At 39.9% G+C, this 18,705-nt stretch overlaps 2 protein-coding genes across 3 annotated transcripts in view; one reads left to right on the top strand and one right to left on the bottom strand.

The window, feature by feature from the left end:
* CCDC146 (coiled-coil domain containing 146) overlaps positions 1-8,186 on the top strand; it is a 125,035-nt gene extending 116,849 nt beyond the window's left edge. The window contains exons 16-19 of one of the 2 annotated variants that reach the window (XM_074942537.1): positions 2,181-2,309; positions 3,128-3,265; positions 5,190-5,438; positions 6,513-8,185. In XM_074942537.1, coding sequence (XP_074798638.1) covers positions 2,181-2,309; positions 3,128-3,265; positions 5,190-5,438; positions 6,513-6,716 — 720 coding nt within the window. In that variant the 3' untranslated portion in view covers positions 6,717-8,185. Of the gene's footprint in view, positions 1-2,180; positions 2,310-3,127; positions 3,266-5,189; positions 5,439-6,512 lie in introns of both variants that reach the window. The other variant, XM_074942535.1, reaches the window with a different exon arrangement.
* Positions 6,992-18,705, bottom strand: part of GSAP (gamma-secretase activating protein) — a 66,076-nt gene continuing 54,362 nt past the window's right edge. Inside the window, exons 27-31 of the mRNA XM_074942538.1 lie at positions 17,459-17,578; positions 15,674-15,735; positions 12,201-12,305; positions 11,941-12,034; positions 6,992-8,673 (exon numbers count right to left, since the gene is read on the bottom strand). Of these exons, the coding sequence (XP_074798639.1) occupies positions 8,582-8,673; positions 11,941-12,034; positions 12,201-12,305; positions 15,674-15,735; positions 17,459-17,578 (473 nt within the window). The 3' untranslated portion in view covers positions 6,992-8,581. The remainder of the gene's footprint in view (positions 8,674-11,940; positions 12,035-12,200; positions 12,306-15,673; positions 15,736-17,458; positions 17,579-18,705) is intronic.

Consider the following 18,705-nt stretch of genomic DNA (forward strand, 5'->3'; position numbering starts at 1 on the left):
TTAAAAATCATGAGATTTACAAAAATTAATCACCTATCTTTTTTTGTCTGTGATCGGCTGTTTTTAAACTCTCATCAGGAGCCCCACCACCATGTACGTGTGCATGCCAGATGGAAAAGTTAACCTGAAGTGTACACAAAATGCACACAAAAATTGGCAGATCACCATCTGCCTATTGTCTCTGAATCTGTATGAGGGACGTGTTCTCCCCAGCATCCTCCTCTCATAATCCCAGAGAAATCTCTTTGGCAGCCTCCTCAGCTCCCATCTGTGCTCCCATGGAAACCAGTGCCAGGTCCCTTCCTACTTCTTTCAGCTTTTCCCCGACACTGAACTCTACCTTCTGCTGGACTTTACTCCTGTTCCCTAATCATATGGCCCTGCTGCCGGGGCCCCTCTTTGTCCCTTGTCGCTGTCTTGTGTCCCTTGACAACACCCCCACAGCCCTTGCCTGTGTCACTTGTCCCGACCTGTGTTTCAGCTAGCTACTTTTATTTCCTCCCATTACCATTGGATCTGAATGCCTTCCAGTATTCAAAAACTGAGCTCACAGTGGCTCTGTCCAGTCTTCAGGAGCAATAGCTTGGTGAGTTTACAGGGTTTTGTTTCTTTGTGTGTGTAACTTATTGAGCGGGAAAGCTATGCCGAAGAAATGAGAAGTTGGAGTCTGTGTTGTGCCTCTTGGACAGGAGCCCAACAATGTTCAAGGAGCTGAAGATGTGAACTGCTGTACAACTTGTAAGCGCTAATAGCAACATCACTAGCGTCGGTGTCTCATTTTTATTTCAACTTTTTTTTTGCCTCTTTCCTTTCTGGGTAATTTCTGTTACTGGGTTTCCACAAGTACCGACTCTGAGGCATTTTCCCTCTCTGCTCTGAGTAATACAGGTGCCAGTACAAAGATAACAGGCAGCAGGGGCCAGAAGAGGAGGGCTGGTCTCAGCAACATGGCTGTGAATCATTGGCCTCAGCAGTTGCACATATACTTCCTTTGTTGTATTTCATATTGTCTATGACTAGTCCCTATTCCCACTCCTAGGACAGGCAATGGAGAACAAGGTAGTTCATCTCAGACACAGGGCTGTTGAGCTAGTCCTCATCTGCTGGGTACAGAGTGACCAAGGCACTGAAAAGATGGTGTATTTGCATGATTTGAAAAATGGTCTGGGGATAAAGAGGGAAATGAAACCCCCACTTTCTGGTGAAGAGAAGAGAGTTTCCATCTATCCAGGGTTTGCCTGAGAGCCATGGTGTCCTCGCCTAAAGAAAATTCTCACTCTAGTAATCCCACAGCAGCCTCCCCTTCTGCCCTCATTCCATCCTCTGTGTTCTCAAGGGATCGGTTATGGATCCCCCAGCCACTCCAAGCAGGAAAACTCTCCTTTCCACCAACCCCCCAGCTAGCTGGACTTGGTGTCAAAGGAGGCAGCTTTTTTCCAAACCTCCCACTGAGTACACTGAGGTGCGGGAGCGTCTCATCACTCAAAGGGCTGGCGTCATGCACGCTGACATTCCAGAGACATGATTTACCAAGAGAAGAATCCCAGGTCACTTTGCTGTGTGTGTGAGGAAGGCCTCGGCTGAACAAGTGTTTGAAGATGGGTTTGAAACGTGAATAGCTGTTGGGGGGGCCTGTGATAAAAACACAAATAAGGCTAATTCTGCCCTGCCAATCTATCCTATACCCCCTCATTAACTTCAGTAGGGTTCTTAGTGTATAAATCACCAAAATTGGACCAAAGCATCACTAAGGACATCAGTGACCGGTTTCAGAGCAGTAGCTGTGTTAGTCTGTATCAGCAAAAACGAGGAGTCCTTATGGCACCTTAGAGACTAATAAATGTATTTGGGCATAAGCTTTCACGGGCTAGAACCCACTTCATCAGATGTATGGAGTGGAAGATACAGGAGCAGGTCTAAATACATGTATGCATCTGATGAAGTGGGTTCTAGCCCACGAAAGCTTATGCCTAAATACATTTATTAGTCTCTAAGGTGCCACAAGGACTCCTCGTTGTTGTTTTTTTAAGGACAGCAGTATAATTCATGAGATAAGACCATTTAATTTCTCATCTGTGATTGGCTACTTCATTTATCATGTAACAATGACTTTGTTTACTCACCAAACTGGTTGTTTAAAACCACCACAAACCTGACAGTTATGTTTTCTTGTTTGGTAGTATTCTCAGTGCAAGGACAGAATTAAAAGTCTGGAGAAACACTTTTCTGATCCTGAGGGGAAGAACAGAAAGCGAACCCTGGAAGGAAAGGACCCATCACTACCTGAACTGTTTGAAAAGATTGAAGAGGTAACACAGCATGTCTGACAACAGAATTTATCACAATAGATGGCTGGATTACCCTAGAACTGTGGTTCTCAACCCATGTGACATCATCAGGGCCATACAGATCGTATATATACTGTATGGATGCAGCCCACATATAACAGAGAGCTGCATATGCAGCCCACAATGGTAAACAAATTGAGAACCACTGCCCTAGAAAAATGCAAACAGTCTTTTCTTTTTTATTAAACTTCTACATGGAGAGTTAAAAAGTCTTTTAGCTAGGCTTGTGGGCACTGCAGCACAGCACACAGCTGTCCATGAAAGCTGTGAGGAGCAGCTCTGCATAGGAGCAATCAGGGCAGAACACAGCAGCATTAATGTGAGCCCACATGTGCCCAGTATTGTCAACCCCAACCAACCTAAATCCAAAGTCAGGTCGCCAATTAAAAAAAAAGTAGCTTAAAAAGCATAAGACTTTTTTATACAAATGTATATTTTGCATTCTTTTTATTTGCTTTCTGGTTTTTGAGACTTTAGGGCTTACATTTTTCAGGTTTCTCTCTACAGCCATGAAGAGCCAGAAAGTTCCTTTTGTTTTAAATTAAAGCAGTAATACAGAAACTCAATAAGCTCTGTACTGAGACTTGGAGTCAGTGTTAGAGTTGTAGTCTTGGTCATTCAGGAAAGGATTCATTCTGAAGTGGTTATTTATGCTGTTATTTATTTACACAATTTGAAAAAGATGTCAAGTCTGTAAAAATGTATCTATTGCAAAGTGATTGTGAGCCGATCTCACTCCTACTCATTCACCGTTGTGTATGGGTTTGTTCTCATTACAGTTAGAAATACAGCTGGTACAAAAGGAGGAGAAATTGTTGGAGAAGGACTTTATTTATGAGCAAGTTTCACGGCTAACAGATAGACTTTGTACCAAGACACAGAATGGGAAGAAAGACACGCTGATATTAGCAAAACGGGTAAGTATCAGATCAAACTCTTTGTTTCCAGGCATCCAGTATGTATCCATATTTCTTATTTCTGAGGTCAGGAGCTTAATAGCTAAGGAAAATGGTGAAGGTAGTCTCCTTTTTGAATGAATGCTCCAACCAATAGTTTCCAATAACTATGTGGACCTGCTCAATAATAGGAAAAACACAGACAGGCTCCATACTCCTGCAATCTGAAAGGAGATACATTGAGCCAGCAGGCAGGTTTTTCTTACACACTTAGGCTGAGATAACCACACACCCTTGCGTTAAAGAAAATTCTCAAAACAATCATTTTTCCTTATGTTTATCACATTTATTTCTGCCTGCCTCATAGAGCTAATATTTTGAACAGATAAAGGAGGCTCTCAGAAAAGAAAAACCCAACTTAAGAGGTTTGTTAAAGAAAAAGCAATGTCAGAACAGAGACACTGATAACAAGTGAGGTGAAAAGAGACAACCAAAGACAGAAGAAAACTGAAGTGAATGAAGAAAATCTGGCTCAGCCTTGTTTTCTTTCCAGGTATTAGGGTTGGAGTTTGAACAGATCCAGATAAATAAGAACAGACCATTGCAGCAACAAACATGTTTAAGTTGTTTTCTACAGGGAAATTTAACGTGGCTGCTGCTAACCTTTGTTTGTTTAAAGTGTGGTTCTACTATGAGGAGTGACTGTAGAAAAGGATATCGTGGATAAAAATGGCATTGATTCTTTTCCTCTTTCAATAATTCTCCATAACATATGGTCACTTAAACATGAACAGATGCTGTTTCTAACTATCATATATGCTGGGAATCAAGCTGGGGTTCGTTCTTGTGCATCATCACCAGTAAGAGCCTAGCTGACTTGCAGAAAGGTTACCTTTGTACAACCCCATTGTCTTGATATTATACCTCCAGTTGCCTTCACTGGGCTCATGCAGGCATAAGTGAATACAATTTGGTGTACAATGCTGTTCACTGTGCACAATATGGAACAGCTTGCAGGATGAAATTCTGCACTATGAAGTTAAAGAGTTTTGCTATTGACTTCAGTGGGGCCAGGATTTCATCCCCGGCCTGCCTTTTTAATAGCTGGGTTGGTTCTGCTGTGCCAACAGGAGTAAAATAGTGAGTACAATGTTTTCTACTGAAAGTGAGCTGGTATGGCTCTGAATGTACAAAAGAAGCAGACTGGTTGACTAGGAATGTGACATTTATTTTTAAATGTAGAACCATGCTTTAAAAAAATAGACAGTTAAGGTGAATTTTTCCTCCATCCAGTACCGAACCCCCAGCCTCTATTTTATGGTCCCTTGGGACAATGACAGTTTCACAAAAATTATACATTATTTTCTTGGCTCATCAGCTGGGTGGGGATTTCATGGGTACCTTATGTGAAAATTTTTCCAATAATTTTTCTGCCCCACACTTCTGTACATTGTATTTTCAAATGTGTAAACAAATAAATATTAGACTTTTAAATGCATGTGTAACTGAACAGTGTATGTAAATTCACAAATAAGTGGCAAGTTATTTGTGCACACACAAATGTGAACACTAATTTTTTTTAAAGACTAGGCCAAAATAACAGTATGGCTTAGCAGTACTAACATTGAAAGTGATAACTAATAAGGTTAAGGGAGATTCTTTTTCTGTTGAATTGGAAAGGAAAACTAATAGACAAACAATATGTGCATTAGCTCATATATTATATTTATCTTACTTTACTGGCTTTTAAAAATGATTAATATGTATTGTACAAATAAAAGCACTATATCATCCAGAAAGCCATATAGATTTTCTGTCTTTCCTATTATCTGCCAGTTTGATGAAAAAGTTTTCCATTAATTCTCTGAAAATACAGATCCTGAAAGCAAGATTGGTTCTTAAGTAAAGAGAAGAACTGGTTAAAGTTTAATGTTATTGATTCCAGATGAATGAACTACAGCAGAAAATAAAAGATAAAACCAAAAAGATGATGGCTCTTATTGCAGAGTTATCCATGCAGCAAGCAATTACCATTAAACTGCAACAGGAAATGAGGGACAAAGAACAATTTTTGCTGACTGTCTCATCAAGGATAGAAAAAGGTCTCCCTCCTCCTAAAGAAACAGAGATTGAGTGGATGAAGGTATTGCGCAATGAGGAGATGCATAAAGCTGCAGCTGAAGCTAGAGAGAAGGTAGGTTTTTGTCATATGGTACAATTTGAGATTCATTCACATTGTTCCAGTTTATTTACTTTTTTTAAGGGCTTTCCTGTGTGACTTCTTATTGGCCATCTCCCATCCCCCACAGTTTGGTGGCGGGGAGTCTTCTTGAAGAATAGGGCAAGACTGACCTACCCTTCTGGAAGAGCTTATTGCCAAGCTGTTTTGTGGAAAGTCACAACAGAAGTCCTGCATACTGTATATAATGAAAATTCACCAATTGGTCAGCTGGTGTCTAGTGCTAAAAGGAAGCTTTACATATCAGTTTAAACATTTTAATTGTTTGGATAGCGGCAAGATAGAGAAGCACTGATCTTTTCAGATAATATACTGAGGGTTCAGTTTCAGGATGCGAGTGCAAAGGAAGAAACTAACCCCACCTTTTCTCTTAGGCGCTTGTAGATGCTAGACTGGCAGCGACAAAGGGAGATTAGATTGCTAGATGGCAGTGAGCAGGAAGAGCACATGGGAAAACGCTGCAAGTTCCTTAGTGGGCAGCTTGCCTCCTTAAAACCAATTGGGACAACCAATGATCTGTAGGGGGAGAGTTCACACTAAGTAGGGGCAATATTATAAAAAGATGTCCTATTTGTATGAGGTTCCCTCAACCTCAGGCTCACGAGGCAGGGGAAAAGTATAATTTCAGTAGGGCGCATTAACAGCACTCCTGACAGCACTAGCCTCCACAAGGGCTGGAAGAAGGCAGGCCATGGTCTTTCCACCTCTCTCTGGCAAAAGCTGCCTGAGCATCGAGGAATGCACAGTGCACCCATTTAAAGAAAGTACTGCCTTGAGGCCAAGGAAGGCTTCCCCAACAAAACTGCTTTGGAATTAACAGTTTCTCCTATGTTATGACAGTCACTTCAATATTTTGTGCCTCAGTTTCCTCATTTGTAAAAATGGGGATATTAGTACAGTAGTGTTCTTTGTAAAGTGCTTTGCTCTATAGCTGAGAAGTGGTAAATGGAGTTCTAAGTAATGTCTTCACCATGAATTGCGAAACGGACTGTCAGTGTTGTATCCGATTAAAAATGTGTTTCTTCACAGCGTACTGCAGAAGAGGAAGAGTATGCATCACCAAATAGTGTCTATACAACAGCAGAGCAGCGCCCCAATGCATACATCCCAGATGATGAAAATGTTCTCCCTTTGCCACGTCCCTATGGTGCTTTGGCTCCTTTCAAACCAACTGAACCTGGTTCAAATATGAGACACATAAGAAAACCTATTGTTAAGCCAATTGAAATCTGAACAAGTGATCCTGTTCCACCTAAACCATAAGTCCAGTAGTAGCAATTGAATACGCAAAGCCAACAGCTCTTAATATTGTAAATGTTTTTAAATGTTTGCTAGCAGTTTGCCAAAATATTTTTGAAGTAGATAGTATAGCTAAATAGTCCCTACAGCACTTTATCCTTGCTAACAGGGGTTCAGCATGCAATACATAGCAGTATTTTGAAATGTTAAGAGGAATGAACAACAATCAAAATTGGTTTTTAAACTTGTTTATTGTACCTGTTTGTACTTTATAAGCATTTATTAACAAGAGAAGATTTTGTAGCTTTTCTTTTTAACATTAACATAATTGAACTATGTCCTTATTCATTATACAAATAAATCAATATGGGGAGCAGTTTGGACTGAAGATAATTGCCAGGCATGTCTGTTTAAATCAAAAAATGCCCTTTCTCTCACTACAGACCAGTGATAAAGCTAATCCTCCTTTATCACTGATGGCAACCATAGTAGAGGGAACAAGTCCCATTATTGAGAAGGAGCAAGAGGAGAAGAAAGAGTGAATGCTCTTACATACTGAGAAGTAAAGTGTAAGAAGGGCCCTCTTTCTGGGAGCTGAATCTCTCTCATTCAACACTACGAAATAGGTACACAAGTTTGGGAACATACTCCCCTATTTGAAACTATGCTGAGAAAAGATAACAGAGGTAGTTATACAGAGAGCTTGAGGAACATACCGGAATTAAAAAGAAAAAAAGTAACATCAAATTCATTCTAGTTTACTACTTCTGAAACTTTGGCACATTTTCTTACCCTGTAAATGGAAGTACATCTGTTCCATGCTATTTCAGCATGTTTGAAGTTCACAAATTTTCCCTGTTTGGTAACAAAGCACTCCTTTTTTTATTGCTGTTAAAGCTCACAGCTAAAAAAATAAATGGGTTAGGTCAGTTCTGTATAAATATAGCTGGGAACTGAAGGAAAAAATCTGTAGCAATTTTTTAAAAATCTAACACTTGATCTAAAAACATTAAAAGTCATAGGGGCAGAATTAAATACAATTCATCAAAGTCACTGTAAAGATAAGCTTCCAAAGAAGCTTTCTTATTCTGCTGTATTGTACAGTACATTATAAACATCAGGAAAAGTTCTTATACACATTACAGAGAGAGCAAATATATTAAAACCCAACTCCAAAGGCATGGGGGCAGTACTGTTAAGAGATGTACTGCCTATATGAGGAATTTATACACCTTTATTAATACATTATATACAAAGAGTTATTCCGCATTTGTTGCCTCTAGCCTATAACTATGCAATCTCAAAGAAATCCTTTATACATCAGTGCAATAACAGCTGCCAATTTCTCATTATTTCACAATGTAATTGGACTGTTCTTTTTTAAGAATGTCTTGCCTGTAAGTCTGGTATTAGAATAAAAATAAAATTCTAAAAGAAACTTTTCCCACCATATTCTGAAACTTTCTACACCTACTCCTGTTAAGCCATTCCACAGTGTAAAACTGAATAATAAAAACATATTTAGCTGGAGAGCCAGGTCTATATCAGATATATTTTTCCCCCAGCTCCAATCCTTCATCTTCCTTGTATTTACTAGCAAGTCTGCAATTTCAGTCTAGTCCCTGCTCAATACATGCATGAGTAGAGTGGAGCATATATTATTTTGGGCAGCTTTTTACTAGTTAATGGTTGCAACTGAAAACTGGGATCGTTTCATATGACATTTGTTTTCTAAATATTAACAATTTTTGAGAAGTATTAAACCCTGGAATTTTAGTTGCAAATATGCTTGTTGAAATGTTGATATATGTAGCAAGACTGACATGGTTTCTGAATTAACCCAATATATTTTAGCAGTACTACAGGCCTAAAAGCATCATGGTGTGTTTCAGTGCTGTTTCCTCTACAAATTTTGCATTCACATTGTCTTCTTCCTCAAATGGATTCAGACCTGGAAAAGCACATTGAGAACATCAGCATTTACAAAATGAATGTTCTTCTGCACCAATACTTTCAATCCCCAGGACACCATGACCAACATTTTCAATCTGGGGTACCCAAAGTTAGGATTAAAATGTATTTTCATAGATGTGAAGCCCTCCCCCCAGCTTTCATTGATTTCACTTGGACGCTCAGCATCTCTGAAATTCAAACGCTCAGTTTTTAAAAGTTTTTGCCCCTAGTTTTTTTCATAAGGAGAAAAATATTTCTTGTAAGGATCCGGGGCTAGATTCACCAAGGTTCTTAAACATTATAATGCCTCACTATTTGGAATTCTCAGCCCCAAGTTAGGTGCCCCAGCTCCTCATACAGTACATGGAAAGAAAGAGTTCAATGCCAAAGAAAGATTCTCAGAATCCAGCACTCTGAGTGGGGAGCCACCTAAAGCAAGCGGGGAGAGAAATGCAGAGAAAAAGGGGTGGGGACTTAGGGCCCAGGTAAGTGGCCCAATCACTAGGCTCTTGCGCATTCTGGGGTGGACCTCTCTCAATCTCTCCTGTGAGAGGTAGTCCACTTGGTATAAATATTTAAATATTCATTTGGCAGAGAGCAAAAAAGAGTAACTCTACAGCCTGGTGATTAGGGCACTTGCCTAGGATGTGGGAGAGTTAGGTTAAAGTCCCTGCTCCAGTAATATTTATTTATACAAAAATGAAACAGCTCCAAATAAGAGATTGAGAAAGATCCATCCCAGAATCCCTTATAACCTGGTGGTTGAGATTTACCTGGCATGTAGAAAACAGGGTTCAAATCCCAGCTCCAAATCTAACAGAGCAGGGATCTGAATCTGAAACACCCACACCCCTGAAAAATTCCCAACCTGCTTGCCCCTTGCTGTCTTTTGAGTGGGCCTGACCCTAGATGTGCACTCTGAGCACACCTACAGGATTGGGCCGCATTGGAGAGGTAGGCGGGGAAACACCTTGTTTGAGAATCCTGCTGGGGCTTCGGTTTGAGTGTGGGATTCAAGCAGCTCATTAGCTGTTGGGCAGCATCAGAACTTAGGTGGCTTTGAGCAGGCCCATGCAGAGAATTTTGGTACTGATGGGAATTTAATCACCCACAGGGTTAGGTGGCAGCTGAGACGTGATTTTGCACATGTCAATGGAGCCGAAATGTTGGGCTTAAGTGACTAACTACCTCTCTAGATGCCCAAGTACCTTTGTGAATCTAGCCCATAAGGTCTGATCCAGAGTCCACTGAAGCTAATGGGAGCCGTACTATTGACTTCTATGGGTTGTTTTTTTTTTTTTTTTTTTTTAAACAGACTCATAGAACCTTTAAAGTCTGTATCAATATAATATCAGGTCATAAGGTTGAGTCTGTCAGCCACTTTTATCTAAGTACAAGCAGGTCAAATCCTGAAGATTTTACACAGGCAAAACTCTGAAATCAATGGAAGTTTTGCTTGAGTATAAATTGAAGGAGGACTTATAGAATGTGGCCCTGGTATTGTCAGTTTCGTAATACTGTTACATGAAATTGCAAGCAATGTAATTTAGGGGGAAAAATTTGTGGATTTGATTAACATTTAACCTTGGCTACTTTCCAGATAGTAGCAAAGGGGGCTAATGCCTTTCAAAGCTGGCAACACCAGCCTGCTTCTTACTGGGACATAAACAGAACATATCCCACAGGGAGGAGACCCAGAGACTCTACAAGGTGCACCGAAGACTTTGCTATTGATTTTATGTTAGAGGCACTCAGTTGACAATACAGATGGGCACCAGTATAAAACCTTAAAATAGATTAAACAGTCAATGGGATTTAGGCTCCTAAGTGCAGCAATGCCTGAATACCTTTAAAAATCTGGTCCTACGCCCTTTATGGCCAGGGACTTAGGATGGTTATGATTCCCAGACTGATCATGTCATCAGAAGGGAACCATGTGACAGAAATGCCAGAGCTATATAAAAAGCTGGCTCACAAAGGGACACACCAACAAGGGAGTAAGTGGTGAGATGTGGAGAAGGGTTTTCACTAAGAAAGGTATGGAAGCAGTGAGCCAAGGAGGGGCCAATGAACAGGTAGATGCTCTGGAAAGAGGTAAGTGGTTCAAGGCCTGAACGAAAGCGAAAAGAAGGAAAAAACTCTAGGACAATACAGAATTGGTATAGGCTGGAGGCTCAGTGTTGGTACCACTCTTTAAAAAGTACTAAGTTGGAGCTTCCAACAAAGTGGGAGGAAGTCCCCTATCAACTGGAACACCAGAGCTGATGCCTGTGGAGGAAGGACTCTTGATTGAGCCTGGAGAAGGCAAATTATTGCATTTTAGCTTGACAAGAAGATAAACAGAAAACTGCAGCCTGAGGAGGTGAATAAACTATTTAGCCCATGGATGGCCGTTTAGGACCATGTTGTTTTTAAATGTTTGGTTGCCCCCAAAGGGAGAGAACTCTTATTGAGGTTTGGCCAGAGAGCTAAACCCCAAATTGCCCATTTGTCAGGGAGAAACTACCCACCACTGGCTGAATAAGGGGAAACAGAGTAGTGATACCAGAAAGGTAAGAAGCCCATTACACACACATGTAATTCTTATGGAAAGGTTAATATACCCATAGGTAGGTAACTACTACTGAGAGACTGGCAGGCATTCTGTATACATCCCTTCTAAAACCAAAGCTGCATGTGTGGTTTTTAATGACGCGTTGCTAACCCACATGCCCCAAGTGGGTTTGTCACTTTATTTTTATTTAAAGCTCTTAGCCTTTAAACAATAACTGAGCTTGCAGTTATACCTGAAACAGGAAGAAGTCATTCCAGCCTGACTCCTTTGGTTTACTTCAGCCACACCACCCTGGCTTTCCACTATATCCACTGGCGCCCTTTTGAGAGAAATCGGGGCAGGAATACTTTGAGGGGCTGAGGATGTTCACAGCCACGGTGGGAACTCCAGCTCTACACTACTGCTTTTTGTAAGTAAAAGCAGTACTGTTCTACGTAAAAACCCCAAACTCCACTTCTCTGCATGCACACAGCTTCCATTAGTGGAAATGGGAGCTACAGGCCCAATCCTGCACCTATGGAAATCAATGGCATTTGGCCGCAGTCTTCCATAGGGACAGGATAAAACCCTATGTGCACATCCAGGGGCACACAGACAGCTCATTAAAGGAACAAAGTACAGAAAGAACCCACTTCTCTTTGGTCCTTGGGCACTACTGTTATAAACATGCTGAATAAATAGATAAATAAATAAATAAATAAATAATGTTACCTTGATCTTCTACCTCTGCCAGCATATCAACTAAGTAGTTAAGTGGCAGAAACTCTACATGGACAGACAGTCTGTCCACCACTGGTCTGTTATGCTGTAAAGGAAAAACACTTTATATTACATCACAAAAGTGGTAAAGTAGCTAGTTAAATACTGAGTTAAGAGTGGCTAACAGTCCAAATGGTAGAGTATACATTGGACTCAAGACTATCAAAGCTAAAAGATTAAAAAACAAGCAATTGCCACCACCAAACTCTTACCTGTCTCTTCCTAAGTTTATCAAGCAAAAGTTTAACGGAGTTCCTTGCAATAAAATTAGAGTTGACAGGATGATTCCACAGCTGACTGACCTTGCGACCAATTGCCTATTAAGCAAAAAACAAACAAAATAGATGCAATGCAATACTGAGCCTATTGCCCTTACGTGGCAGTTTCTGTCACAATAGGTCTCGCTACTTAATGACTAAGCACCAGAGTGAGAGTACACTTAGAATCAATCCATTCTCCTTCCCAACAGTGCCCAATGGCTAACAGCTCATTATAGATTCCGCACTGTGAGCCGTGCCTCAACTGACTAAACCATTCCTAGAACAAAATACAGAAGACAAAGAAAGCTTTGACACTTTTTTTTTAAATGCAACCAAGTAAAGAAACTCTTTTTACAGAAAAATTCTATTGGTACTTTCAGTGATTGGAAACACACAACAGTCCACATATTCAAGTCAGCAGGACCGATGAAGTTCACCCAAGAGGATGTAAGGAACTAGCCCAAAGCAATCTCTGAATCATTAATGATTATCTTCGAGAACTCAAGGACAAGTGAGGTCCCAGAAGCTGGAGAAGGTTAAGCATAGTACTATTTCCAAAAAGGGGGAAAAGGAAGTCCCACAGAATCAGACCAGTCAGCCTAATTTTGATACCCAGAAAGATACTGGAACAAACTATAAAATAATCAATTTGTTCAAACCTGGAGGATAAGAAGGTGATAGCTAACATTGGTTTGGCATGATTTGTTCTTGTACTCTGGTGATGGAATCAGTTTCCATCCGAAGCACATGTCCAATCCATGTCACTAGATCTTGGTTTGGGATTGTTCTGGGCCAAAAGACATGGAGGATTTTTCTGAGGCAGGTTGTATGGAATGAAGACAGTTTGGACATGTTAAACTTTCTCATTCCCCAGCATTCTGCACTATAAAGTAATGTTGAAAGTAGGCAGCTCTGATAAATCTTGAGTTTGGTTTTGGTGTTGTATTTTAACTGTATTTAAGCTCCTAAAGGTGTTCCTGACTTTATTGATTTTGTTCCCGATATCCTGGCTTGTTCAATTGTCCCAGCTGATGGTGCTGCCCAAGTATGTGAATGTTTCTACATTGGTGAGAACATAATCCTCTATTCGTACTGGTGACAGTGAGGCAATATTAAAGGTCATATCATCTGTCTTATTGTGATTGATTTTCAGTCCAATTTGCTGGCTGAACGCATTGAGTTGAGTTGTTTTTTCTTGTATATGGTGTTGGGTATGTGATAGGAGAGCGAGATCATCTGCGAAGTCTAGATCTGCAAGGGATGAGAAGGGTGTCCCTTTAATGCCTCTTGGCATATCTTTTGTTGTACGCTGCATTACCCAGTCAATGGCAATGTTGAAGAGGATTGCAAACATGCAATCCTGATGTACTCCTCTTTTGACTTCAAAACTGAGATCACTGTGATGTAAAGTTGAAATAAAAGCTTTTGATTATGTTGATTATATATAGAGGGATTCCATATGCCCACAGAATGCGCCATAGGCTGGTCCTGTGAATGCTATCAAAAACCTTCTCAAAGTCTATGAAGTTTATGTAGAGCTTCTGTTGCAATTCTAAGCATTGTTCTATTATGTTTTATAGAGTGAAGATCTGGTCTGTGCATCATACTGTTATTAGGAGGACCTAATAACAGTCTTAAAATATCTCTAAGTTGTTATAAAGAGGATGGTGATCAATTGTTCTCCATGTCCACCGAAGGTCAAACAAGTAACAACTACCTTAGTTTGCAGCATGGGAGATTCAGATAAGATGTTTGGGAAATCTAACTATAAGGATAGTTAAGCGCTGGAATAGTTTATCTAGGGATTCCACAACCTCCTTGTCACTGGAGGTTTTTAAGAACAGGTGAGACTTAATCCTGCCTCAGCATGGGGAGGAGAGACTTGATGACCTCTTGAGGTTCCTTCCAGCCCAACATTTCTATGATAAACTAACAATTAGCAACTATGGTCACGTTGGGCAGGGCCAGTAAAACAGCGCACCACTGCCACACGGGGATCCATGCTCAACCTTCTGCCCACTGGGTTAATGCGTTCTAGAAGTACTGCAGAGGCAAGACAACTGGAGTAGAAGGGGGAAGGTGAGGAGTTAGCCCTTCTTTTTCCTGTCATCACTACTGATGCATCCGTGATTGGCTTTGGAGGTGCCTTATCAAGTTCTTCTCACCAGAGGCAAGGCTGCTACACTGCAGGGATCTCCCCCAAAAGAAGATTGGATTTTACCTCAAAGACCATAAGGTGATATGGTGTGTACATGCTTTTCAGATGCTTCTGCATGAACTGTTGTACACAATCAGCACTCAGTGTAGCAATATTAATCACATCCATCAGACGCTCTACATTTATAGGATTTATTTGTATTCTGGTAGCACTCACAATGTGCTGGATTCCTTGGAAGACAGTATGGCAGTGACCTACAATTCAGGATATAGACATAGCCTACTGGATTTGGGCAGTAGACAATGGAGTGGGTTAGGTAATCAAGAGTGCTACATGCAAATCACTAAACAGAAATGCAAAGCTTCCAGAAAGGATTAGCTTAAGTATGATTTGGAGCTAGCTGATCTCCTAGCAATAAAACCCTGCTTAATCTTGGGGGAGGCTTAGGTTCAACTTCCCTTTCTGGTCTCTTACTAAGCTGGAAGGGGTGAAAACTGCATCTCACATTTTTCAACAGGAACTCCTCTAGTTCTTTAAGGGGCAGAGGTAACAGGCTCTAAGAGAGAATAATTTGTTACTACAGTAGCTCTGGGTAATTACTTTGGGAACATGTCCCCCTTTCTCTGCCTTCCTACTCACAAGGGTAAACAAGAGTCACAGCTTGATTTTACTAAAAAATAAAAATAAAAAATGTGATAGCTAAGAAACCAGGCTCCAGAGTTCCTTTTGCTTCCAGTACCAACAAGAATCTAGTGTAGTAAGAAACCTCATCCGTTAATAATTGGGTAAAACCAGACCTACGGACTAAGATTGAAATAGGTTTTGCATATATAATTACCAACCAGAGTATGCATTACAAAATGACATAGGAATAGCTTGTACTGCCCTAGACAATATATATTTGTAACAGGTAGTGAAGTTGGACAGGAGTAGGAAACTCCAGGAATTAAAGGGAAATGCTTATTAGTCCCAGCATTAACATGGATCACCAATACTAAATATTCAGAGAGTTAAAAAAGCCCTCTTTCCTCAATGTAATAATCACCCTCCTCCCAGTCACTGTCAAACTTAAAGAAAAGGTATATGTAGCTAAGGCCCTGAAGATACACAAGGTGAACTTCATCCCTGTTCAGTGGACCAGCATGCACTATTTAAGTCCCAGCCAGTTAAGCCATCTTATGATGATTTACATGGGACTTAAGTCTTGAGCTCAGATCAATTTCATAACAACTGGATCCAAAACCTAAGAAGCACCCCATGCAGTTACCTCAGGAAGTCTTGTAAAGATGCTAAATTTTAGCTTTTCATTCTTCTCTGTGTTGTCCAGATCTACAAATTAGAGAGGGAAATAAATAACTGACCATGACTTCAGGGCTATGGCTTCTTAAATGAACTCAATAGCAAAATACACATTAACTTATATTACACACAGACAAACACCCCTCACCCTTTGAGATAACAGTTTTGAGTACAAATATTCAGACCTATTGGGAACAATTAGAATTTGAAGCATCACCTTCCAAAAGCGTAATAATTGTTTCATAACCCTGGAGATTACAAGATATGGTGTACTGTATAAATCTGTACCTATTTTCTTTTATCCACTGGGTAAGTATTGTGTTACAGGTTTGATTACAGTAGCATAACTACTTTAGTTATGTTATAGTGTGGTACAGTAGAACCTCAAAGTTACAAACAGCGGAGTTACGAACTGACCAGTCAACCACACACCTCATTTGGAACCGGAAATACACAATCAGGTGGCAGTAGCAGAGAAAAAAAGAAAGCAAACACAGTACAGTACGGCGTTAAATGTAAACTATTAAAAAAAATAAAGGGAAAGCAGCATTTTTCTTCTGCATAGTTAAGTTTCAAAGCTGTATTAAGTCAATGTTCAGTTGTAAACTTTTGAAAGGACAATCACAATGTTTTGTTCAGAGTTACATACATTTCAGAGTTACGAACAGCCTCCATTTTTCCAAAGTGTTTGTAACTCTGAGGTTCTACCTATTGCTGTATTCCAATAACTGATTCAGATAAACTGAGTTATGCTAACTGCTCCCTTTGAGCTAAAAGGACAATGAACACAGTTGTGGTCATTATATTGTTTATGAAGCCACAAACTGGTTTCATGAAGATGTTGGCTTTATGATGACTGCATAAAGTTGGTCCTATGCCAAGAAACACAAAGTCGGATAACGTGGCTGCAAATTTGGAAAATAATTCAAGAACATAGTGACTGGCGTATATGAGAAGTGATTATGCAAAACATGATTTTTCATATGCTGCTTTGTACACTATTTCTTCTTTTAAAATGTTCACAAAACATAGAAAGAATGGGGTGAGTTTCTTAGCCTACTTACAAGAAAGCCTAATGAAAATAACCACTCTGGAGGTGTAACAGCATATTTTAAAAGGTCTTTAAAGCATGATGGTCTTAAACTCCTGGGGTTTTTGTTTTTAAAAAGACTTTATTGCCTTGGGCAGAATTTTCTGGACATTCCACCAATGCGAGCACCAAAAGCATTTTGTCTGTTGTATACATCTGAGGAAATTTGCTGAGGCAAGCTCACCCAGTTATTCTGAGGGCAGGGGTCTTTTTTTAAGCTATAGATAAATCCTATGAAAATCATTAATGTTAACGTGTCTATACATTTCCTAGTTTAAAAATGAGACTGGGATCCATGTGTGATCTGCTGAAAGTCTCACAATGGATATTTCATGGTCTATCGCATCAGGGATAGTGTTATGTAGGCTCATGCCCAATTCTGTCCTCTGGAACAGCTGTGCAACCACATGGACTTCAAAGCAGCTCCACAGGAACAGCTTTCAACAATAACTTTCAATTCTAAGTGAAGAATTGAACCCTCAGCCCTTGTATTTTTCCTCTCTGTACTGTAAGAGTAAAAAAACCCAACATTTTAAAAAAGCAGCAGCCAGTTGTGCAAAGAGCCATGGGTGTCCCTTCAAAATATACCAAGGGTATCCATTTCCAAAGCAGACTTGTTACAAAGGAACGTAATCTAAGTGTCTATGGTTAAATCCACTATACCTTTCAAAAGTTTTGTAGCGCATGTCTCAGTCAGCTGTAGCACCCCATTATCAATGTAATGCAGCAGGGTATGCAAAGGCAGACATCTAACTCCAAGTCCCGTGTGCAAACTATGAAAACCTGCAAAGAAAGGACCCCTTGTTTGTGCAACAGAAATACAAACAGTTTTGTGCAAAGCCTCCAATTACAGCCATGCCATGCACAGCACTACGCTTAGTTGATAACAATACTTCCTTTACTAACACTTATATATTTCTATTTATGGGAAGAGAGGAAGAGTCTATCAACACTTGCCATGCAAAAATGTTTAGTCTTCATGTTATTTAACACCTCCACCCTCTGCAACAGTATTAAGTTAAAGTGAATACATCAGTTTGAAGATTAAGCTAGTGTAATCAGTTCCAACTAATACTATGTTACAATAAGGTAAAAACCCTTCTTCCCCAGAGGATTTTCTACTTATAATATGAAACTGCTGAGTTCCCGTTATCTTAACGCACCCTGCAAGGAACAGGAAGTGAAACGGAGGAGTCTGGAGACATGCCATAAAGTAGTTACTTAATTTTAAAATATTTTTAATTCACAAAAGAGTGCTAAATATTCTATAAATTGTTTGTTGGCATTTAAAATTTCTTATGTATGTGTCTTTTAGTCCCACCCCCCTCTCAATTAATCAAGAAATAAAACTCAACATGCATGATATGTGGTTACTATGCATGCTCCAGCATAGCATGAACCAGCACAAAAATGGCTTCAATACTGAGGGAGTTTTGAGATTCATGTTTCTGATCTAATAGACTCAGATCTATCCCCCCAGCATGTGGTTATACATATACTTTGGTCTCACAACTAACAGTATGATCATAAGCCAAATCCTTCCGCAAAAACATTCTTAACTGGATTAAAATCCAGACGAAATCTATCAAGTGTCTGTAAACCCCTTACTGTTTTGGCAAATTAAACAACAACATACGATTTACAAAAATGTAAAACATTAGTATTAAGAAATTCTTCCTAAAATTTAAAAAGAAAGCGCTTTGAAAATTGTATGGGGGATTATCAGAAGCCCTCGGTAATGGAAGTCTAGCACCATCAAAAGAAAAAATGGTTAATTTTCATTACATCCTTTGTCCCCTGGATTTCTTGAGCCAAACTCCTTTCTAATTTATCCCTGTGGGTCCCTTTATATAGTCCCTGTATCCCTAACAGACTGAATAGCAACTTTAAAGTGCCTTGTAGCATTCTCA

This window comes from Natator depressus, chromosome 1 (assembly GCF_965152275.1).
Source record: "Natator depressus isolate rNatDep1 chromosome 1, rNatDep2.hap1, whole genome shotgun sequence".
Lineage (NCBI taxonomy): Eukaryota > Metazoa > Chordata > Testudines > Cheloniidae > Natator > Natator depressus.